The 25,006-nt window shown below is 42.8% G+C and overlaps 1 protein-coding gene across 1 annotated transcript in view; it reads left to right on the plus strand.

Annotated features, from left to right (window-relative positions):
• LOC126204024 (somatomedin-B and thrombospondin type-1 domain-containing protein-like) overlaps positions 1-25,006 on the plus strand; it is a 388,740-nt gene that overhangs the window by 323,572 nt on the left and 40,162 nt on the right. Inside the window, exon 5 of the mRNA XM_049938451.1 lies at positions 19,699-19,775. Coding sequence (XP_049794408.1) covers positions 19,699-19,775 — 77 coding nt within the window. The remainder of the gene's footprint in view (positions 1-19,698; positions 19,776-25,006) is intronic.

The raw sequence follows: 25,006 nt of genomic DNA on the forward strand, positions 1-25,006 counted from the left end.
TGATCCTGAACGTAAATAAATCCAACGTATTGCGCATATATAAGACAAGGAATCCACAACTGCAGAATTATACTTCTGGCGAGAAGTTGCTGTAAATACTAGGACTTGAGAGCAACCGTCCGCAGGATCTAAAGTGGGAAGAGCACATAAAAACATGTAGTAGAAGAAACAGATGGCAGGCTGACATTCATAGGAAGAATTTTACAGAAATGTAATTCGCAAAACACATGTCTGATCGATTCTCGGGTGTTGCTCATCAGCCCGGGAACCTCCGCAATTTGGATTACTTGAGATCAGCAGTGCCTATAGTCACGATTTCGTCCGGTCGTTGCGAAAACCTTACGGAAGAAAAGGGAGATTAGGATTTAACGTTCGTCGACTTAGAGATGGATCACAAGCGCAGATTGTTTTATGGTGGGGAAGGGAATCGGTCGTGTCCTTTCAGAGGAACCATCGCGGCATTTGCCTTAATCGGACTAGGGAAACCACGGAAAATCTAAATATGGCCAGTCGGGCGTGGTGCTTTACAGTGGTGCTCAACAAACTCCAGTGGCAGATACTACAACTTAGATGTCTGCTATCGAAGTTCTGAGAGAGCACGTTGCGGAAATAGTAGAGTAACATACCGGGGCATTGAAAAAGAAAGAATAGGAAATTGTTTATTACTGTCTAACTATGAAAGATAGAAACACATTGCGCATGTCATTGGGTAGAGGAACGTCCAAAGTTCCATGTTCGCACAGACACTACACCAGTGACTGAACATGAGCACCAAGCGTTGCTTGAGAACAATTGGAACGATAGTCCATTTCACTGCACACACGAAGCAGTAGGTCCCTGTTTATTGAATGGACAGCCTCAACGTTTGCATTTCTCAGCTTTTGAAGAGTAGCTGCCATACGTATGACCAACACACTGTCTTCCATGTAGCTCACATAAAAGGTATAAGGTCTGGTGACCGGGGAGTTCGAAAGCGATGAACAGTGTCTTGTTGTCCATCCAATGCAAAGTGTTGGGTTGATGTTTTTAAGATAACGCCGCACCTCAAGGTCAAAGTGAGGAGGGGCGCCGTCATCCACGAAAATGAAATCATTGGAATCTTCTAAAAGTTGAAGCAACAACCAAGTTCGCATCATGTCCAGGTATGGCATTCCCGTCGCAGTATCCTCCGCAGAAAAGAAAGGTCAATAAACTTCGTGAAGAGAAACGGCACAAAACAGTTTCAGTTTCGGTGAGTTTCTTTTGTGTTCGAAGACGATGCCAGGTTTTCGTAACTCCAGTTCATGCTGATAGATGAAACGGCGATTCGTCCGGAAATATGAGCCTTTCGGGAAAATATGTCCTGACATATCCTGGAGATCTGAAATGCGAAAATCGTACCTTTAGTTATGGTCGACGGGACGCGACTACTGCAGTAACTGCAGCCTGTAAGGTTGCCGTTGATTGAAGAAATTAAGGTTTCTGACCTGCCTGTCTTGAGCACTATTAAGGGCTCCGTGGGGACGCATCTTGGATACGCACCACATTTTCATCAGACGTGCGAGGCTGACCAGTGCTCTCCCCTTTGCATATGACGCCAACCAGTCTTAGATCTGCCTGTGCAGAGCTGGTAGCTGAACAAACGGACCTATCTTTTGGTCCGATGTCCTGGAAGCTAAGCAAAAGACTGGAATGGGGCGCTGCACGGAACTCACCGACTTCCTTCGTGGTCAGGTGATAGGTTGTCACTTCTGTCATACGTCTGTACGCGAGATTTCCACACTCATAAACATCTCTAGGTCCACTGTTTCCGTTGTGATGGTGAAGTGGAAACGTGAAGGTACACGTACAGCACAAAAGCGTACAGGCAGACCTCGTCTGTTGACTGACAGAGACCGCCTCCAGTTGAAGAGGATCGTAATGTGTAATACGCAGACATCTATGCAGACAATCACACAGGAATTCCAAACTGCATCAGAATACACTGCAAGTACGATGACAGTTAGGCGTAAGGTGAAAAAACTTTGATTTCATGGTCGAGCGGCTACACAGAACCCACACATCACGCCGGTAAATGCCAAACGACGCCTCGCTTGTTGTAAGTAGCCTAAACATTGAACGATTGAACAGTGGAAAAACGTTGTGTTGAGTGACGAATCACGGTACGCAATGTGGCGATCCGATGGCAGGGTGTGAGGATGGCGAATGCCCAGTGAACGTCATCTGTTGGCCTACGGAGTGCGAACAGTAAAATTTGGAGGCGGTGGTGTTATGGTGTATCGGGTTTTTCATGGTGGGGGCTGGCATCCCTCGTTGGTTTGCGTCGCATTATCACAGCACAGGCCTACACTGATGTTTTAAGCACCTACTTGCTTCCCTTTGTTGAAGAGCAATGCGGGGATAGCGACTGCATCTTTCAACACTGTCGAGCATCCGTTCATAATGCACGGCCTGTGGCGGAGTGGTTAGACGACAATAACATTCCTGTAATGGATTGGCCTGCCCAGAGTCCTGACCTGAATCCTATAGCACACATTTGGGTTGTTTTGGAACTCCGACTTCGTGCCAGGCATCACCAAGCGACATCGATACCTCTCCTCAGGGCAGCACTCTGAAGAATGGGCTGCAATTCCCCAAGAAACCTTTCATCACCTGATTGAACGTAAGCATGTGAGAGTGGAAGCTGCCATCAACGCTAAGGATGGGCCAACACCATATCGAATTCCAGCATTACTGATGGAGGGCGCCACGAACTTGTAAGTCATTTTTAGCCAGGTGTCCAGGTACTTTTGATCACATAGTGTTTGTGCCTCTATTGCTGGATTGCCCTGCATTTATGCTAGAATAGAAGAAACCATGGCAGCTAGCAAGATATTGGTTGAATTAGTGTTTGATTACCCCAACTTCTTCAAGTTGTTGAAGTAGTTGATAGCTTCCATGTGCTCAGGGGAAAGCTCCCTCCTTCTCTATCGAAATTCTTCACCCACTTCCCTGTAACAGCTTAGAGACGCAGCCAGTCGGCGGGGGTGAATACGGGGTTGGTATATGTGATCCTGAACACCTTCCTCGATAAGACGTCACACATGATTTCGCGAATTTAGGGCAAATCATGTGGCTTGTGGGGAAGAAAAGGTTTAGGGATGTCTGGAGGGATAAAGGGATATGGGCGGTTCCTGTGTGGGTACGTCCCATCTGGAAGTGACGCGGCGATCTTCTGGAGCACAGGCTGCACGCTTGTGGAGACGCGGGTTCCTTCTGAATAGACCGCGTTATACATGTTGCACATGAACAATGGATTGACTTCGCGTTTATTCCAACACATAAAATGATTTCTCTTGTGGTGTAGTCACTATGTTACTACAAACAAGCAACAGTGCTGCTGTGTCAAAACTTTGAACCTTCCTCTCTCCAGTGGCATGAGCAGTGTGTTTCTATCGTTCATAGTTTGTCTGCAATAAAGAACTGCAATCCGTTTTTCCTTTTTTAAACTTCCTCTCACATATGTTCCACGAAATGAGCCACAATGAGAAAATCCGAGTGACTGAGGCTAAAACAGAGGTTTACAAGCAATTGTTCTTCACACGCATGGCTGATGCGCAATCAGCAGGGCAAGCGTATGGAGCGCGATAGTGGTGATCGGGGAATGCCAAGCGTTGGAGGAGAAGTGCCGTTCTAAATCCTCTGCTCACATTGTTTTTAAATATTAAGTGGAGCCCCTCCACGCCCACACTTACATCGTGACCATTTAAAAAGATCTACTGTCACATCTGCTTTGTTAGTATGTACAAAAAATTCCGTTGCAAATGTGACAAAAGCAGCAATCTATATTAGCCTGGCCTTTAAACATTTGTAACCATACCAGAAGTGTCGCGAGTGGCGAATTTGGGGTATAACCTACATTTCTCTTGTTGCCATGTTACAATGTGCTTCTTTCGCTTAAACACAGCGGAGTTTACATGGTGCCACCTCGATAAGATGTGCAGACGCAAGTGCGACAGAATTCAGAACGAGTGGTTCATTGTGTGAGGAACTGAGGAAAAGTATGATCAGTAGTTTATGAAAAAGCACATCGTCCATACAAAAGCAAGCGTGTAATGTCTTCAGTTATGTTCCAAAACCCAGAGCATTTCTCGTTTCGTCAACTATCGATTGTCCATATAAATTCCATTATTTAATGAAACGTTTATAGCTAGTGATATAACTCAGCAGATAATGAAGTTTTGTATAATAACCGTATGGAAAAAATACTCACACCTTTGGGTGCTATCATTTGCTAAAATCTCATTTCGATATCTCAAACTGTTTATGAAATATGAGAAATGTTGTGGGTATTTCGTTCTGGCTTTATTGCTCGCGTTCGTAATCGAGGTAAAGAGTGTGCTACCTCATTTCAGTTTTCTCGTGATTGGTGTCTGACAGGGACCTGCACACAAGTATACTGAAAAATTCAGTATATTAGCTAAATTTCATAAGTAACACATATATGTAATATGCACCAAACTGAAAATCATAGTGATCCCTATTTACTTTTGCAAACTTTTTCAAATTTCGCGCAGTGTCTTACTTAAATGGAAGTACCACAGCAACTACGACTATTGACGAGATACTGGCCACATCATCATGAAGCTAACGTAAAAATGATTTTTTTCTACTTGATGATGTCTCTAAAATCGTTTGAGACAGATTGCAGGACGCGCCTCGATTCTGCCATCGCAGCGAGTCTCCGACCTGCCGAAAGTGGGCAAACAAGGCTGGCCTTTCCTTCCGAACAAATGAACGAATTCGCCCACCGCTCTGGACGAAAAGAAAAAAAAAAAAGTGGTCACTGCCGCTGTATGCGCTACCAGAAATACCCCCTGCCACACAACGTAAGATAGCTAGCGGAGTATAAAAGTGGACTGTCGTAACTAAAAGCGAAGTATCTTGCATTACCTTTGACTGTGATTGAGTGAACGATAAATATGTGCAGCGTGTAAATTGGAATGTGAATAGAATGGGGAACGGGATGGGGCGTCTCTTAATTTACAGGGGAACGTCTGGAATCGTGGCTGCAGTGCTGCCACTGGCTACCGTTTACGGAACTGTTGGGTATAAACTGTGCTACGGCGTGTGCGTGTGTGTGTGCGCGCGCGCGCGCGCCCGTGTGTGTGTGTGTGTCTGGCCGTGCGGAACATAAAGCCCGTGAATAAGGCGCAGCTTCGTTACGCTGGGTCACGATCCGTGAATTGCGGACGCGGCGACGTCAGCTTTGAAAATGGCCGGCTCACGCTTCATTGAGGCAGCGGAAATGAGAGGAGGGAAGCCAAAAGCAAAAAGAGCGTGCGGCGGTCATTCATATCCCGCGAGCGGGAGGCGGGGCGCAGTGCCAGGAGGGACCTTAATTGCGAGGCGCGGAAATTATCCTTTTCCTTCTCTCTTTTTCTCGGCGACCACAAAGTTGGCATAATGGACGACGCCGCCGGTTTGCGTGAGTGGCCGTTGCAGGAAATGCTTAAAACAGATATACGGTTGTGTAAGCTGTCGGACGTTCGTCGACAATTAGCAGTCTCTTAGAACACGTTCCGCTCCGCTACACCGCGTGGATCAGGGGAAGATTGGGTTTAACGCCCCGTCGACTTCGAGGTCACAGGCTGAATTCCTTGCTTAGGCGATGGTCAACAGCATGTAAAAATTAAAAAAAAAATCGTAACACTGTGCTCTCTGTAATAATCTTACTTTATTTTGCTACCGGCTTCGGTTCGGAACCATCATCAACGACGGATGCACAACATACGAAAGTGTGCAGTGTAACAATGCCGAAGGAGATAGCGAAAACAGGAAAAAATGTAAAATCGATCTCACGAAAATTATCATAGATTTACCACATGCCACAGATGTTTTAAAAATAAATGGTCAATAAATGGTCAACAGCATGTAAAAATTTAAAAAAAATCGTAACACTGTGCTCTGTGTAATAATCTTACTTTAGTTTGCTACCGGTTTCGGTTCGGAACCATCATCAACGACGGATGTACAACATACGAAAGTGTGCAGTGTGACAATGCCGAAGAAAATAGCGAAAACAGGAAAAAATGTAAAATCGATCATAATACTCACGAAAATTATCATAGATTTATTACATGCCACAGATGTTTTAAAATTAAATGGTCAACAGCATGTTAAAATTAAAAAAAATCGTAACACTGTGCTCTCTGTAATAATCTTACTTTATTTTGCTACCGGTTTCGGTTCGGAACTATCATCAACGACGGATGCACAACATACGAAAGTGTGCAGTGTGACAATGTCGAACGAAATAGCGAAAACAGGAAAAAAATGTAAAATCCATCATAATGCTCACGAAAATTATCATAGATGTATCACATGCCACGGATGTTTTAAAAATAAATTATCACACAAAACTATAATTGCCAAGATAATAAATCGAAAATTGTAGCAAGATAAAAATGTGATGGTACATTGACACAGGTTCAGCAAGTGATGTACAGCAATAGAAGTCACAGGACTTCAAGGTCAAAGAGGACAGTCGTGAACGAATCCAAAGAAACTTACTGGCAGATTAAAACTTTGTGCCGGACCGAGACTCGAACTCGGGACCTTTACCCTTCGCGGGCAAGTGCTCTACCAAGGCAAGGTTCGCAGAGGAGCTTCCGTGAAGTTTGGAAGGTAGGAGACGAGGTACTGGCATTATTGAAGCTGCGAGGACGAGAGTCGTGCTCGGTCGGGTAGCTCAGTTGGTAGAGCACTTGCCCGCGAAAGACAAAGGTCCCGAATTCGACTCTCGGTCCAGCACACAGTTTTAATCACCCAGGAAGTTTCATATCAGCGCACACTCCGCTGCAGAGTGAAAATCTAATTCTGAATCCAAAGAAGTTACGATTAAATAATTATGTGATATTCAAATTATAAAATTAGGGTAGTAACAGCTCTCCACTTGACTGAGAGTACATAAAAAACCAATAAAATAAAATGTAAAGTAGTAGATAAACAAGACTGATGAATGTAAGAGCGTAAAATAATTTACAGTCCCTACAAAAATGTAAGTATGTGAAATACAAGTTACAGAGCGGTCCATGAAATTAAAATAAGCCATATCGGATGTAAATTCACACTAAATAAAAATAACAAGAAGACGACACCATTTTTAGAGGTGAAGAAAAACATCAAATGAATGTAGAACATGAAGATACATAACATCTGCACTTGTATACATACGACAAAATATAACCTAAAATTTTTGTCGAGGAACATGGTATGCATCTTAACTTTAACACATTGGTTGGAAAAATATTTCATCCAAACGACTACACAGTCATAAAATGAAATTAAAATTTCATTTGTCATACAGATAAAAATTAATAAAAGGACTTAAAGACATTAGTTAAAAAATATTTCATCAAAATTACTACACAGTCATAAGACAAAATCGAAAGAGACCATTTAGCATAGAGATATAAATTAATAAAGGGGGACGATACTCAATTATATATATATATATATATATATATATATATATATATATATATATATATATATATATATATATTGTTATGGTTTTCAGTCCAGAGACTGGTTTGATGCAGCTCTCCATGCTACTCTATCCTGTGCAAGCTTCTTCATCTCCCAGTACCTACTGCAAACTACATCCTTCTGAATCTGTTTAGTGTCTTCATCTCTTGGACTTGGACTCCCTCTACGATTTTTACCCTCCACGCTACCCTCCAATACTAAATTGGTGTTCTCTTGATGCCTCAGAATATGTCCTACCAAGCGATCCCTTCTTCTAGTCTAGTTGTGCCACAAATTTCTCTTCTCCCCAATTCTTTTCAATACCTCCTCATTAGTTATGTGACCTACCCATCTAATCTTCAGCATTCTTCTGTAGCACCACATTTCAAAAGCTTCTATTCTCTTCTTGTCCAAACTATTTATCGTCCACGTGATGGCCACCACATTGAACATCTATTGGTCTGACATGTCCGTAATTGAAAACGGAAACCACGTGTGTACGTGTACCTCACCCCTCATGGTAATGTACATGTGCGTCAGTGAAAAAGACCAATATAAAGGTGTTAGCATGTGGACGTAATGTGCTGTTCCAGTCTCTTCTGTACCTAAGGTCCATCACCGTTCCCTTTGGATCCCTACATAATTCGGTGCTCTCCGATACACACGATCGAACAGCGGAGGAGTGGTACTCAAGCGTCAACTTTAGGTTAAAATATCTCCGGATGTAATTAACATTTTACAATGCAACAAACGGCACTGATTACGTATTTGTTTATATGTTCAGATGTGCTAACAAAACTCACGTGGTTCCATTTTAAAAAGCGTCGGTTTGTGTTAAAAAACATACTTCCGTGCATTTTTGTATGGTTTGTATTAAACAATTACACTAGCCCCTCCCTTCACGTTCGGTCTGTGGAATCGGTTCGTCAGTATTTGATGTGGTTTACGAAATATATCCAGCGGTAACGTTAGGTGACTCACCCTGTATATATATAACCTCAAACGTATTATAAAAGTAATATAACTGTCGTTAGAGGGGGAGCACAAGCTTGGATTGTGTCAAAGATGGAATGGAGAAGGAAATCGACCGTACCCTTTCGAAGGAACCATCCCGGAATTTGCCAGGAGCGATTATCGAAATTACGGAATATCTAAATTTGGATGATAGTACGCAGGTTTGAACCGCCGTCCTCTCGAATGCGAGTCAAGTGTACTAACCATTTCGCGTGCTTATAGCGCTGATCGCTTTCAAGAGGCATGACGGTTTTTTTTTTGGGGGGGGGGGGAGGGGATTTGGCGCTAGTAATGTTTTTCAGTAACACCGGTTCTTTTTCGTCTCTAAGGTAACTGTTAAAATCTCTCAAATAAACCGTTTCAGAAATTATCGATTTTCGGTTTTTTATTGCTGTTACTTCCAGTAACAAACGTAGACTTCAATCAAATATTGAAACCTCTAACGAAAATGAAGAAGTAGGAGATCGATATGGGGTGGAGGCTGCAGTAGAAACTGGTCTCATTGTCTCCAGCAGATAGTGCGAAGGTGAAGGAGACAGACATTCTGGTGGCTAGGGCGAAAGACGAAGTGTTCAGTTGCTATCCCAAGTTTTTAGGACGTCATTAAAGTTTTACATCAATCAAACGTACCTTCTCTCCCAAGGAAAACTGAGCATATTTTCTCCTTATGTGATGTGACAGGTTTGTTGTACCTTCCTTAATTTTTAATCTTTTAACACAGTGGAGGATTGTACTTCATTGCTACCGCTCTTCCTAAAATACTTCCAAACGAAGGATGGTATCATTCTGCAATGCAACTGATGTCCAAAGACGACAGGGAGAAACTACCGTACTGCTCATGTGGGGGCAAGTGTTGCACACTGCACGTACACACGTGCCGTCTGTTAGGCCACGCCACTGGACTACAGGTACATTATTCTCTCCGTAATGCTGTACTAATTCTTATGTCAAGCGATTTTTGCTAGTTTCTAACGGCAGGCGTCGTTATTAAAATACGGATTATCGCATTTTCCAGTTTCTGTAACATTCCAATATTTCAAAGCAATGTAAATTTTACAAATAAAAATTACTCGTTTTTTAAAAAAAAGTATTATTTAAAAACCAAGAATCTTAGCACTGGTGCTATGGCAATTTGATATGCTAGTTTTTTTCTGGTTATTATCAAACCTGGGAAAAACACCTTTTATAACTGCAACCAAACAATTATCCAAAAATACCGGTTATTTAGATGTGAAATACCGGTATCGGTTTTAACCGATCAGTTTTTCCCATTTCTAAGTGGCCTACAACATGATGCATTGAACCTGTCAGCCATCTGTCTGAACGTTTTAAGTAGGATAATTTTTATTAAATGAGGATTAGATACAAGAGCATGGCTTTTGGACATTTATTATTGTTTTAGTTTTCTTGCCATTTACGTGTCCATTGTGAATGACTTACAGATTAGATTGCACGCATGACAGCTGGGTTTCCCGCATTCACAGTTATTTGGGCTCTTTTACCTTAACCACACACTTTAGGTTGCTTTTGTTCCTTGGAGGTCACCTACCCCAAACATCTATTTCAGGACATTGGTATGCATTTATACTTTGCTTGCGGCTGACCTCTACACGATGGTTTCCTTGCTGCCGTTTTTCATTCCTTACATTCTACAACTTTTTGCATATCATATTGTTGGGTCTCACTGTATATTTTTCAGTTGAACGATGTTTGCTATTTTTCCCTTTCCAAAATTTACAGTTGCTGGAAAATTTATAATTGTTGAATGCTGTCATACTTTTAAAGTAAGCCAGTAGTTAGGAGGTTCTTCGTGCTTCACACATGCCAATAACTACATGATTCAGGTTTGTGTAGAGACTATCCAGAAAGGAACAGATGTTTTTATCGCGGCGGTGGGCAGGGCTATAGCCTCCATCTTGGTACTATGACGTTCCTGCACTTAGCACGCATCCAGCAGTGGTAGCGTTTTCTCTGCTACTTTGTTTTTCGTGACGTGTTCAGATGGTTCAAATGGCTCTGAGAACTATGGGACTTAACATCTGAGGTCATCTGTCCCCTAGAACTTAGAACTTCTTAAATCTAACTAACCTAAGGACATCACATACATCCATGCGCGAGGCAGCATTCGAACCTGCGACCGCAGCGGTCGCTCGGTTCCAGACTGAAGAGCCTAGAGGCGCTCGGCCACACTGGCCGGCTCGTGACGTGTTGAAATGTGCGCTGCATTAGAAAACCCAGGCACACTGAGGTGCTTTTTGTGGTTTTTGTTGGCAAGAAACTGCAAACCAATTGAAATTTATCGCGACCCTTGTGACGTGTATGGAGAAAGGATAATCAGTGAAAGCCAAGTGAGACAATGGTGCATTGATTTTAAAAAGAACTGTACTAATGTTCACGATGAGGACCGCATAATAGGTGTAGCCTTGTGACTGACGAATTGATACGAAAATCAACGACAAAATGTGTGAAGATCGTCGTTTCGCCATTACGGAACTTTCGCAACTGCCATCTCTTTCGTACAATGAAGACATGGCTTCCTCCACAATGTTTCGATACTGACGCCGAACTGCACGCCAGTATAGACCAGTGGTTGCAATCACAGACGGCAGAATTCTACAGAAACGCTGTTGAAAAACTTGTGCTGCGATGTGATAAGTGCCCCTATTTGAATGCCGATTATGTAGGAAAATAGGTTAAGAGCGTATCTTTAAAGTATATATAAGAAAATTTGGTTTTTACAAATTGTTAATTTTTCATTTCAAAATGTCTCTTACTTTGTGGGAAGGCCTCGTAAAACTGGTCTTATGAGTAATAAATGCTTTGAAAATACGGCTGTGGTGTTCCATTTCCATTACTTATACGAGTATCGTCAGCCGTTGTCCCACATCAGCAACGAGGATGGACTTCGTCAAATCTGTTGAAAGGTGCTCCGTATCGGTACCTTTATGAGCGTCCTTAGCGGGGACTCTGCACTGCCTGTCATTTCCGCCACAATTCCCTCTCCACTTGTTCCTGCCTTTCCAGTCCCCATCCTGCACCTGTACTATCGCTCTGTATCTTATCTGCTTTGTCACACATTCTTTCTGGCCAGCTGTTTTTCGCCACTAACATCAGGCGTTCTTGCTGCTGTAACTACAGAGGGTCCTTCACTTTTTTTTTTGAGACATTGTAATGTCATGCTGTTAAATAAGAACAAAGAGCGCTTTGACAACTTCGTGTCGACATGTTCATCATCAGACGGGTGTTAACCTTTGCAATTATCGAGAGCTTAAGTTTTTTACGTGCGACGTTGGCTGATTTTCGTTGTCATGACAGTCACTTGGGATGGAAAAAGACCTACTGATGAATTTAATGTTTTAGCTCGATGTTGTTTGAAACCACAAACCACGCTCAGTAAGACTGTTTCTATAACAATATTACGATTTTTCTACTCACGTTTGAAGGCACTCCAACGGCTTTGACGCAATGCTAACAGCAATTCCCGTCAGATCACCGAAGCTAAGTGCTGTCGGGCTTGTGTAGCACTTGGATGGGTGACCGTTGTGGTCTGCCGAGCGCTGTTGGCAAGCAAATGTGTACTTAGCCCTTGTGAGTCCAGTTGAGGAGCTACTTGACTGAGAAGTAGTCAAGAAAACTGACAACGCTGGGAAAGCGGTGTGCTGACCTCACGCCCCTCCATATCCGTTTCCAGTGACAGTTGTCGGCTGAGGATGACACAGTGGTCGGTCGGTACCGTTGTGCCTTCTGAGACCTTTTTGGACAGAGTTAAGGGCAGGTTTATTATCTTTGGCTCGAAAGAAGCATGTTCTTTGTGAAATTTTTTTCTCGTGATGTGTTATAGATATCAATGTCAAATTTGGTTAAAGTATTTATTGATATTTTCTGTACAAACTGCAATTTTTTCGACCGGAAATGGCGAAGACCAATGGCGGAAATGCCGTCGGAACGAAAGAAAATTTCGATGTAGACCTCCACGCGCGGTATGCCACAGGTCAGCTGGCTCATCTGAAATAAAAATTGAGTTGACGTTAGCGAAGTATATAAGATTCTTTAGGAGTTGTACGTAGCTTAAGTTGTTTGGACCATATGAAACAAAATGGTGGCCATTTGAAAAAATAGGTTTTTTTCATCAATTTTTTGACTTCGTCGGCCAAGAAAAAATATTTATGTTTGATGGACCGGAATAAAAGTGGTACAACTCCTAGACAATTTAGTTAGCTTCGTCGGAAGCAAATAATCATACCAATGCGTTCAGTAGATTTGAAGTTACCATACCGCGCGATAAACAAAAGTCATTTCGAAAAAAACGCGTTTGAAGCTATTACTACATATAGTGCAATATTATGGAACTTACGTTCAATCTGCTATTCCGGGTCTATGAACTAGTCCTTCCTCTTCCTCATAGAGGGCGTTCTGCTCGATCTGGGCCATCTTACGCTGCTCCAGAGCCGCTCGTACGGCCGGTGACAAGCGGTTTTCGGCCGCTTGAATCCGGTAGTCGTCCGAATGCTTGGCGAACTGCGTCGAATAGAGTCCCAGGGTGACGTCCATCGTTGTCATGGTCTTCAGAGTTGCTGAATACCCTTCCTTGAAGCTGTACACTTCTACGAAAGTCGCAATCTCCACAGTCTTCGCACGAGAATGCAAATCCTTGGGGGCTAACTTCCAAACACACGAGTTCAAACTTTCATTTGAATTTTTTGTGTTTCCTCCCAGGCAGCGGTACAATAACTCGTCTTCCGAAAGAAAAAAACTGGTGCGTGAAAAAGGCCGATTTTAGGCAGTTGCACGTTTTTGTTCAACCGCGAAAAACAAATATTTCTGTTCCGTATTCGGAAAAACCGTTTCAAAAAAATGGCTCTGAGCACTATGGGACTTAACAGCTGAGGTCATCAGTCCCCTACAAGTTAGAACTGCTTAAACCTAACTAACCTAAGGACATCACACACATCCATGCCCAAGGCAGCAAAACCGTTTCAGGGGTGGAGTCTAAACACTTTTATGGATCCAAAAATGCAATTTACAAAAATCGATATTTTGAACCAAAAGATAGTAAACCTCTCCTTAAGGGCACTCGAAACGCAGTGCCGATTTTTCCGGAAGGAAGGTGCTATGATCCACACGTCACTGTTTCGGATTCATGAAGCCTTCACAGAAAAATTGACAATAAACAAAGATTTGTAGCCACCTCGTTCGCCGAACTTGTCTATTTGTGATTTTCATTTGTAAGGATGTTGTTGTTGTGCTCTTCAGTCCTGAGACTGGTTTGGTGCAGCTCTCCATGCTACTCTATCCTGTGCAAGCTTCTTCATCTACCAGTACCTACTGCAACCTACATCCACCTGAATCTGTTTAGTGTAATCATCTCTTGGTCTCCCTCTACGATTTTTACCCTCAACGCTGCCGTCCAGTACTGAATTGGTGATCCCTTGATGCCTCAGAACACGTCCCTTGTTCTAGTCAAGATGAGCCACAAACTCCTCTTGCACCCAATTGTATTGAATACCTCCTCATTAGTTATGTGATCAACCCATCTAATCTTCAGCATTCTTCTCTAGCACCAAATTTCGAAAGCTTCTATTCTCTTCTTGTCTAAACTATTTATCGTACATGTTTCTCTTCCATACAAATACTTTCAGAAACGACTTCCTGTCACTTAAATCTATACTCGATGTTAACAAATTTCTCTTCTTCAGAAACGCTTTCCTTGCCATTGCCAGTCTACATTTTATATCCTCTCTACTTGGACCATCATCAGTTGTTTTGCTCCCCAAATAGCAAAACTCCTTTACTACTTTAAGCGTCTTATTTCCTAATATAATTTCCGCAGCATCACCCGATTTAATTCGACTACATTCCATTATCCTCGTTTTGCTTTTGTTGATGTTCATCTTATACCCTCCTTTGTAAGGATATTTAGTTAGAAAACTGAATGGAAAAAGTCCTAAAAGTTTACGCTAACCGTAGGAAACTCACGTGAAAACACTATAGCATGATGTGTGAATGAGCTTTCACGAGTACAGTAATGCATAGGGATGCGGGACGAGCTATGTATGTCGTTATTTTCAAAAGTATTTTATGCTTTTAAGTAAAATGGTGTTTTTTCTGTGAATGAATGTGCGCGCGTACAACAGACGTGGATGCCGCTTTTATCTGGGGCTTTCTTTATTTTTTAATATGGCGAAATATGAAAACAGTGTCGACACAGCTATATTCAGTCCGTGCGCTATCGCCGTTTCCAGCGGCCAGCTGTGGGGACGTGGCGTGGCTTTTCCTATCATACAACGATCGATCGATCCGATGTCCGCGGGTCCTGCACGCCGGCAGAGAGACGGCGTTGCCCATAATGAAACTCTGCCGGCACACTGCCTCTATTCAGAAACCGCCGGTCGGCGTCCACAGATGCGTGTTCAAGTTTTCATGCAGCTGCTTTAATGAATGTTTGGTCGACAGTGGGGGGCGATTTTGATACACTGCCCACCCTCTGCTGGGAGCGCGGATTAGCAGAGACCATTAAACGATGTTACCGGAGCCACGCAACTAACGCCGGTCGCAGTTCCGGGAGACAGCTCTCCGCTTAGGGGCTTACAGTGCCTGTCCGTCAAGTTAACGCCCGCCACCACTCGCTTCCGCTTTGAATGCACTGTCAATGCGGGAAACGCATCACTGTGCCGCCTCCGAGGCAACATTTTGTCAGTAAACACTGGGCGACCATTTGCGGCCGAGGCATTAGGGCGATTGTTTCCCAGCGCGTTAACCACTGTGCCGCAATGGTTCTATTGCCCATCTGTAATAGCCGTAATTGGCTGTAAATACCGGGTCTGTACGCATGGCCTCTGAAGGGCTGGTCGGAGAATTACTTGCATTCTTGCGACTTACTCTGAGGATGGCCGGACGATACGCGGCCGAAATATCAGTGGAAGAAATTTTATTTGCGCGGCTGCATGCCGGAAATTTAATGGACTATTCATTACGCCGCGAAAAGTTGAAAATCCGCAGATATTTTATGTGTTTGTGAAAAAGGAGAGTGAAAAAGAGACCTCTTGTTGGAGAAGTAATATTTTCAGAAAGAAACAAAAATTGTCGGTAATGTCTAAAATATCCATTTTAGTTTTTTGCGTATTATAATTTACTTAATTCTGTACATGGAGATTTGAAAGTTGGTTGAATCCTACAGGAGTCTATAATAGCTTTAAAAGAAATCTATGTCAGTCTTCTGAAATCGGATGTCTTGTCGTTAAGGGGAAATAACATTGGCCCGACTAGAGGCTCCTTTTCAAAATATCGCAGCTGTGTATGAAATGCATCACACAATAGTAACTCCTAAATTTTAGAGGCATTTTGAGGAGCTCACAGTAGCTTCGTATATAAAAAAAATTGTAATTAGAATAATGCCAGACAAGTGGTGCCTTTTTATATGAGAGACGTAAATCTCTATACATGTTGCCAATTTGCAGTTGACCATAACATACAATAAAAATATCAATATTCTTTGTAAAACAGCAGCACAGAGTTCACTAATTTCTCTCAGTTTGGGGACAGTTTACTTGGTTTTAAATTTATCTGCACTGTAATGCGCTAAAGGTCTGGAGGGGTTAACCGCGTAATATGTAATGTAAATTAAAAAAAAAAACTCTGTACCATTTTGAAAGGACATTTAAAGGGCAATTTATATGCAGAATTTTTTTGTGAAATATGTCCAATTGCAAAATCGTAATAAAGTGAAATTTTCAAACTAGGTACCTCAGGACGTCTCTTTTCCAACACAAATATTCAATCTTTCGTAACTCACTCAAATTTAGAGATATAAATCTATTTTTTTAAATGTTCACAATTTAATACTGAAAGTAAAACTTTAGCCTTGTAGCTTTCCAGCCCACATGTATTTTTTTAAGCTTGATCGGATTAGCGCCTTAGGGTCACTGTATCGTAGCACTATTAGTTTTTACATCACAGTTACTTAAAAATGACAATAATTCTTATGTAATAAACAATAATCAAATGACAGTGAGTTAAAAATTATTTGAAACAGGAGCTGAATGCATCTCACCACAATGTGAATAACAACACCGACTGAGGACTAATAAGAGTTAATGCTGTTAGTAGCGTTTGCTGCTACTGCCGGTGCTGCTGCTTCTACCGCCAATAATAATAATAATGAAAGTAAAAATAGTAATAGTAATAGTGATTATTGTTATTATTATTGTGGTTATCGTTAAATAATTAGCAGCAGTAGTAGTACTACTAAACCCTAACAATAGTATTAACCCTTACTAGTTCTCAGCCGATATTTTTATTGACATTTTCATTAGATGCATTCAGATGGAAATTTGATTACTAGAAATATTTTGGATGCAATACAAATTGCGTATTTTTAAAAAATCGGAAGTAACTAGGAGATCTACGAAAATATAGATAAAGTGTCAGAAGTGATAGCACTGTGAAGATTAATCGTCATTGGACGCCTCTACCGAATGAATAAAAATACAGGCCAGCGAAACAGATATTTTTATTTCTGAAAAAAGAAATCGATGATAGCCTACAAGAACGTGCTGAAAAGTAACACCTCAGATTTTTAGTGTGTGAAAACTCTTAAGACTTTTAAAAATAAAACAAACACTTGTAACATTCTACATCTTTCTTCTTCGTGTCTGTATACCTATTTTTTCGACATAGTCATCCCGGCGAGGAACACGTTTCTCCCAGCGAGAGACCAGTTTGTTGATACCGTCACTGTACAATGTCTGACTTTGTTGACGCAGCCACAACCTCTGCTTCTGCAACTTCATAATTATCAAAGTGGTGTCCTCGAAAGTGTTCTTTAAGTTTTGGAAACAGATGAGAATCGGCACCAAGTAGAGACTGTACGGAGATCAATCGACGGCAGTGAACGCAAGGCATGGGATTGATGCAGATGTGTGTGTTGTGGAATTTTCCATGTGTGGACGAATTCTTCGAATTCGTGCTTTTAGTTTTCTGAGGCTCTCGCAGTACCTTGCCTTTTGACTTGAATTCCAAATGCACCACAACCTGAACATCACAGAACACTGTGAGAATGACTACCTACTATTGGCATGGTCTTGCATTTAATTGGCGTCGGTGAGTCTTTTTGACGGAAATCGATTGATGCTCTGCTGTTTTCGGGGTCAAAATAGTGAACCTAAGCTTTGATCGCATGTTGATAAGGAACCCGTCGCTCCCACACTCAAAAAGCAAGAGAAATGGGTGACGGATGTCGAGCCTCCCCTGTTTCATTTCAGAAGTGAGCATTCGAAGCACCCACCGTGCGCACAGATTTTTGTGTACCGCATTGAGGGCCTGTAAACGCTCTCGTGATATGATACACTTACCTGAGAGCTGTGTCTGTGTTATCCGACGATTTTTTCTGATGCGTTCATGAGGCCGATTCCGATGAGTCGGTTCCCGTTCGTAATCGTTCACTCCGTGCTCTGTCACAGAGGTTACGCTTAACGCTGCCGTTTCCTTCATTAGGAGCACACAAACCAACTTCGAACATTACTGATTTCTATGCAATCACCACAGTATACAGCTTTGATTCCTCTACGGATTTAAATTGGAGACGCTTTTTTCTGTATTTAGAAACTCGATTACAAACCGCTGTTTCTAGCCCACCGACATAGTTACGTAGCGCACCGCCATGTTTCACGCTGCAGTTCGAAGCCCTCTAGCGTAAGAGGGTCCCAGGCTGGGTTAGCGAAGAGTAAAAGTCGATCAAGTACTATGCATGACTTGTAACAGAAATACTTTTTTTAAAAAAAATAGTAAAGTACTAAATGACGGTTAAGGCGGTTACACACATTAAGCGGGAAAACCGGGTTCGGTTCCCGATCTGGCACAAATTTTTCCCCGTTATCTCTGATACAATTCAGTTCTCAGATATGGCTAACGTCAATAAAACCTCTGAATGCCGCGCGGAGTGGCCGCGTGGTTTGAGACGCCTTGTCACGGATTGCGCGGCCCCTCCCACCGGAGGTTCGAGTCCTCCCTCGGACATGGGTGTGTGTGTTGTTATTACCGCAAGTTAGTTTAAGTTAGTCTCAGTAGTGCGTAAGTCTAGGGACCGATGACCTCAGCAGTTTGGTCCCTTAGGAATTCACATGTATTTCAAACCTTTGAACAAGAAATAAATCATCTTCTTATAATTTCTTTCCTCTTGTATAATGCCTTCAACACTTGTGACCACCTCCTCTGTGTCGATGTTCGAAAATAAAATATTTTTCTTGACGTATTAGAAAATTATAGCAACCTTAACTCTGAATGTTTCGAGATCTAAACGCATCTTCCTTGTAAATGACAGCGTTCTCCGTCTCAGGGCTATCCCTGATATCCTCCAAACTTCTCCTCTTTCCATCACTACTAAACCAGTTTCCCATTACACAAATAAATTACTTTTCATAAGACAACTAATCGTCCTCATCCAGCCGGCTTAACACTTTCAATTCCTGCTGTTACTCATCAACTGTTTCTCTTATGCTCACAAATTTTTGTTACACATATAAAATATTCACTGTTGGGCTGAAACGTCTAGAAATACACAGAGCTTACGCTTAAAAATTGAAAATAATAGGCCGGCCGGAGTGGCCGAGCGGTTCTAGGCGCTTCAGTCTGGAATCACACGACCGCTACGGTCGCAGGTTCGAATCCTGCCTCGGGCATGGATGTGTGTGATGTCCTTAGGTTAGTTACGTTTAAGTAGTTCTAACTGCTAGGGGACTGATGACCTAAGATTTTAAGTCCCGTAGTGCTCAGAGCCATTTGAATCGTTTGAAAATAATATTACTACACAAATAACATTTTGCTGTACACGTGGCTACTTATGAAGACTCACTGAAAATACAAAACAAGAATAGGACTTAGATATATACAATTTAGCATCATATTCTGCCGAATATTGAACTGATGAGGAGGCTTTCGCCTATTTATTGAAGCGTCTGAAATATGCCCAGCACACAGAATGTGATGTAGTACGAAGCCTAACACCAAATGGATAGCACACCTATGTTTCAAGATACATTTACTGTATGGCTACGTAGTCCAGTCTTTCTAATATAAATATGAGCGCTCACTTTGAAGAACGGTTAAGAATTCCGTACAGTAGGCTATGCGTATTAGTAGAAGTTATTTTGTTTGTACGCGAGGATGTCGTTCCTTGATGCCACTATTCTCTTGTTGCAGGTACTGCGTGCAGTTTGAAGTTCTGAAGGCTTCCAAGGCATGCCGCAAGGAGACCAGCTACTCGTCTCTGAGAGAAGGTAAGTTCTGGTAGTCATCTGAACACAGAAACAGTGACTATATTGGTTTTAACTCTTATTGAATGAATTACACTACTGGCTATTAAAATTGCTACACCACGAAGATGACGTGCTACAGACGCGATATTTAACCGACAGGAAGAAGATGCTGTGATATGCAAATGATTAGTTTGTCAGAGCATTCACAAAAGGTTGACGCCGGTGGCGACACCTACAACGTGCTGACATGAGGAAAGTTTCCAACCGATTTCTCATACACAAACAGCAGTTGACCGCCGTTGCCTGGTGGAACGTTGTTGTGATGCCTCGTGTAAGGAGGAGAAATGCGTACCATCACGTTTCCGACTTTTATAAAGGTCGGATTGTAGCCTACCGTGAATGTGGTTTATCGTATCGTGACATTGCTGCTCGCGTAGGTTGAGATCCAATGACTGTTAGCAGAATATGGAATCGGTGGGTTCAGGAGGGTAATACGGAACGCCATGCTGGATCCCAGCGACCTCGTATCACTTGCAGTCGAGATGACAGGCATCTTATCCACATGGCTGTAACGGATCGTGCAGCCACGTCTCGATCCCTGAGTCAACAGATGGGGACGTTTGCAAGACAACAACCATCTGCACGAACAGTTCGACGACGTTTGCAGCAGCATGGACTATCAGCTCGGAGACCAGGGCTGCGGTTATCCTTGACGCTTCATCATAGACAGGAGCGCCTGCGATGGTGTACTCAACGACGAACCTGGGTGCATGAATGGCTAAACGTCATTTTTTCGGATGAATGCAGGTTCTGTTTACAGCATCATGATGGTCGCATCCGTGTTTGGCGACATCGCTGAGTACGCACATTCGTCATCGCCACACTGGCGTATAACCCGGCGTGATGGCAAGGGGGCCATTGGTTACACGTCTCGGCCACCTCTTGTTCGCATTGACGGCACTTTGAACAGTGGACGTTTCATTTCAGATGTGTTACGACCCGTGGCTCTACCGTTCCTTCGATCCCTGCGACACCCTACATTTCAGCAGGATAATGCACGACTGCATGTTGCGGGTCCCGTACGGGCCTTTCTGGATACAGAACATGTTCGCCTGCTGCCCTGGCCAGCACATTCTCCAGATCTCTCACCAATTGAAAACGTCTGGTCAATGGTTGGCGAGCAACTGGCTCGTCACAATACGCCAGTCACTACTCCTGATGAACTGTGGTATCGTGTTGAAGCTGCATGGGCAGCTGTACCTGTACACGCCATCGAACCTCTCTTTGACTCAATGCCCCGGCGTATCAAGACCGTTATTACGGCCAGAGGCGGTGATTCTGGGTACTGATTTCTCAGGATCTATGCACTCAAATTGCGTGAAAATGTAATCACATGTCAGTTCTAGTATAATATATTTGTCCAATGAATACCCGTTTATGATCTGCATTTCTTCTAGGTGTAGCGAATTTAATGGCCAGTAGCGTACAATGCATTTGGGAGGCAATGTCGCATCCTCAGGTGATTTAGATGTTCGCCAAATCCCACCATAACTTAAGTCTTTCTGAATATTTCGTCCATAAGTATAAATTAAACAGTTTACTGCGCTACTTACGTGATTGTTTTTGCCTACGCTTTTCGATGGTTCACATTATCATCTTCAGGTGGAGAACTGCGTTGATTCATTCCTGGCATTTGTGTAGAGCACAGACGCCTTTTCACAGCAGCACACCAAATTCTGGTAAGCTGGTTATGTTTCCTATTTTTGTTGATGATAAAACTGGTTTAAAGTTTAAAAAAGAAATGAGTTTGTATGAGTAAAGTGTGTCTGCAACAGGAGTGGAATCGAAAAGATGATGCATGCTTCAATTTGTTGTATGTACTCCTCACCCATGTGTAAACGTAGCCTGTGAGATGTGAAACATCTTTGTCTGAAGTAATCATAATATAATGTACAACGAACAACACACGCAACAAATAGCAGTATGCCGCATCTTTTCGATTCCATTTCACTTGTAAGCACACTTTACTCTTACAAATTTACGTTTTTTAACTTTAACTTTGCCATGTTTCAAAACCCAATTTTATTACCAGAAATAGGCGAAATATATGCCGCGGTTTTTTTTTTTTGTGTCGGCTACTGTGGGAAAAAATGTGAACCACCGAAACGCTTAGTGGGAATATAAACAATGACTGACGCACTAAACGGCTTTAATACGAAAAAAGTGAATGTTTACAGTTGTGTTTTCTCTTTCTTTCCTTTATCATCAGTCTTTGGCCTGGCTTGATCCTTTCAGCCAGATTTACTATCTTGCGACAATCTTTTTACCTCAGTGTTACTATTACATGCAACATCCTTTGTAATTTACTTTGTTTACTGCAGTCTGTCACTATTATTTTCCCCTCTATACTGCAGCTTTCGGAAACTAGCTTCACTATGTATGCTGGAAATCCGTAAACGAGCTTAAATTTTTCTTGATGTCGTGACAGTGTGCCACTAATTCCCCCTTATGACAAGTTTCTTCAACACTCTTTCGTCACCTAATCTTTGTGACACTTCAACGTTTCGTGTTTCATAGGTGCAATTAATTTTTTATGTTGTTCGACAGTGTCACATTTCATATGTTTGTAGTTTCTTCATTTTAATATTTCCGATTATCCAAGACTCACTTCCACACGACGCTATGTTCCCGGTGAGAACGTTCAGGAGCTCCTTCCTCAGTCCCGTATCAGTATCAGACGTCAGTGGAGCTCTTTAATTGAAAAAAATTTGCTTCACCTATTCGTCTAGTTTTGGTACGTTGCTTGCTTCGTAATCCTACTTGTTAGACAGGAAACTTCTCTCAATTCTACAAGTTGTGACGTCACGAAACAGTTTTCCACGATCCAGGAAAATATTTGCTTTATTATAAATGCAGTCGTGGATCACAATGTTTATGAAATCAGGTGTTTAATTTCGGTCGTCTTCAGACCTGAGTAGAAACGTGTTTCATTATACGTATCAGATGGTGCAATTATTAACCATTTCGGCATCGTCAAACAAATAAAATTGTTGCATGCAAAGAGCACCACTGAAGCGTACATACTGCACCTGAAGTTGCATACTGCAATTTTGTTTGTTTGACGAAGTCGAAATGGCTAATGACTTTGACTGCACCATTACGTGTAATGGCATGATACACATAATGCAACACGTGGTGAAGAAGGTCATTACCGAACGAAATTAATTACCTGGTTACAAATAAAAATTGTAATCCAAGACTGGAATTAAAATAAAGCAAAGCTTGTCGATTCTTACGTTACTGCGTCTTTCCTAACTTTGATGTTGAGCAAGTCTTTATTTGTCGTTGTGCTATTCTTTGGCACCATCGCCGTTTCTCTGTTTATCCTTAAATTACACTGCCTGACAAAAACAGTAAAGGAAAAACTCGAAGCACGCAGAAGAGTACGAGGAAAAGAAACGAAACGTCATGGAGAGAGGGCATTTGGTGGTATTTAAGTGATTACAGCGTTGATTCAGGTTTAGAGAACTTGGCAGTATGAGCCCTCTTATCAACAGGACACGACATCGTACTCGGTACGAAAATGGTTCAAATCGCTCTGAGCACTATGGGACTTAACTTCTGGGGTCATCAGTCCCCTAGAACTTTGAACTACTTAAACCTAACTAACCTAAGGACATCACACACACATCCATGCCCGTGGCAGGATTCGAAGCTGCGACCGTAGCGGTCGCGCGGTCCCAGACTGTAGCGCCTAGAACCTCTCGGCCACCCCGGCCGGCTACTCGGTACGGATGCACCCACTGATTGAGTCCTACAACTCTTGTATCAGTTCGCTGATATCCTGCTCCGTGGCAGTGAATCCGAAGTGACGTCTGAGTTAGCGCCAGACTTGTTCTATCGGGGGCAGATGTGTCGATGTTGCAAGCCACAGGAATACTCAGCGTCATGCAGACGCTTTGTTGAAACGCGTATCAGACGTGGACGAGCATTTTGCTGTTGAAAAATGGCAACGCGATACTATCTACAGATTTATACGATCAGCTGGTCGATTCACGATTCCTATCCGATAGTACGGAGCAAGGGATATTATATGTCCTGCTTCCATTCTTCCTGTGGTCTCCACTGCAAAGTGTCTGGTAGGCCCTGCTGCACCGCCTGTGGCGGTGTACACAGTAATGGTGGATGTGGGACTACCCCGTTTGATGGGCGCTCTGACGTCATCGTTGGCGTAATTGTCCATTGACAGGGATGCCGTCTTCCGTGCAGAAAAAGTTCGTATGGGCATCTATTGACATTTTGTATGATTGTATCGTAGATATTCCGCAAGCCACTGTATGGTGGGTAGCGGAGGGTACCATGTCCCATTACTATTCATTTCCTTTCCTCTTCCACTCGGAAATATAGCGAGAGAGAAGCGACTGTCTCTATACACTACTGGCCATTAAAATTGCTACACCACGAAGATGACGTGCTACAGACGCGAAATTTAACCGACAGGAAAAAGATGCTGTGATATGCAAATGATTAGTTTGTCAGAGCATTCACACAAGGTTGACGCCGGTGGCGACACCTTCAACGTGCTGACATGAGGAAAGTTTCCAACCGATTCTTCATACTCAAACAGCAGTTGACCGCCGTTGCCTGGTGGATCGTTGTTGTGATGCCCCGTGTAAGAAGAAGAAATGCGTACCATCACGTTTCCGACTTTTATAAAGGTCGGATTGTAGCCTACCGCGAAATTGGTTTATCGTATCGCGACATGCTGCTCGCTGTGGTCGATATCCAATGACTGTTAGCAGAATATGGAATCGGTGGGTTCAGGAGGGTAATACGGAACGCCATGCTGGATCCCAGCGACCTCGTATCACTTGCAGTCGAGATGACAGGCATCTTATCCACATGGCTGTAACGGATCGTGCAGCCACGTCTCGATTCCTGAGTCAACAGATGGGGACGTTTGCAAGACAACAACCACCTGCACGAACAGTTCGACGACGTTTGCAGCAGCATGGACTATCAGCTCGGAGACCATGGTTGCGGTTACCCTTGACGCTGCATACCAGACAGGAGCGTCTGCGATGGTGTACTCAACGACGAACCTACGTGCACGAATGGCAAAACGTCATTTTTTCGGATGAATGCATCCGTGTTTGGCGACATCGCGGTGAACGCATACTGGCGAATCACCCGGCGTGATGGTATGGGGTGCCATTGGTTGCACGTCTCCGTCACCTCTTGTTCGCATTGAT

Source organism: Schistocerca nitens, chromosome 9, assembly GCF_023898315.1.
Source record: "Schistocerca nitens isolate TAMUIC-IGC-003100 chromosome 9, iqSchNite1.1, whole genome shotgun sequence".
Taxonomy (NCBI): domain Eukaryota; kingdom Metazoa; phylum Arthropoda; class Insecta; order Orthoptera; family Acrididae; genus Schistocerca; species Schistocerca nitens.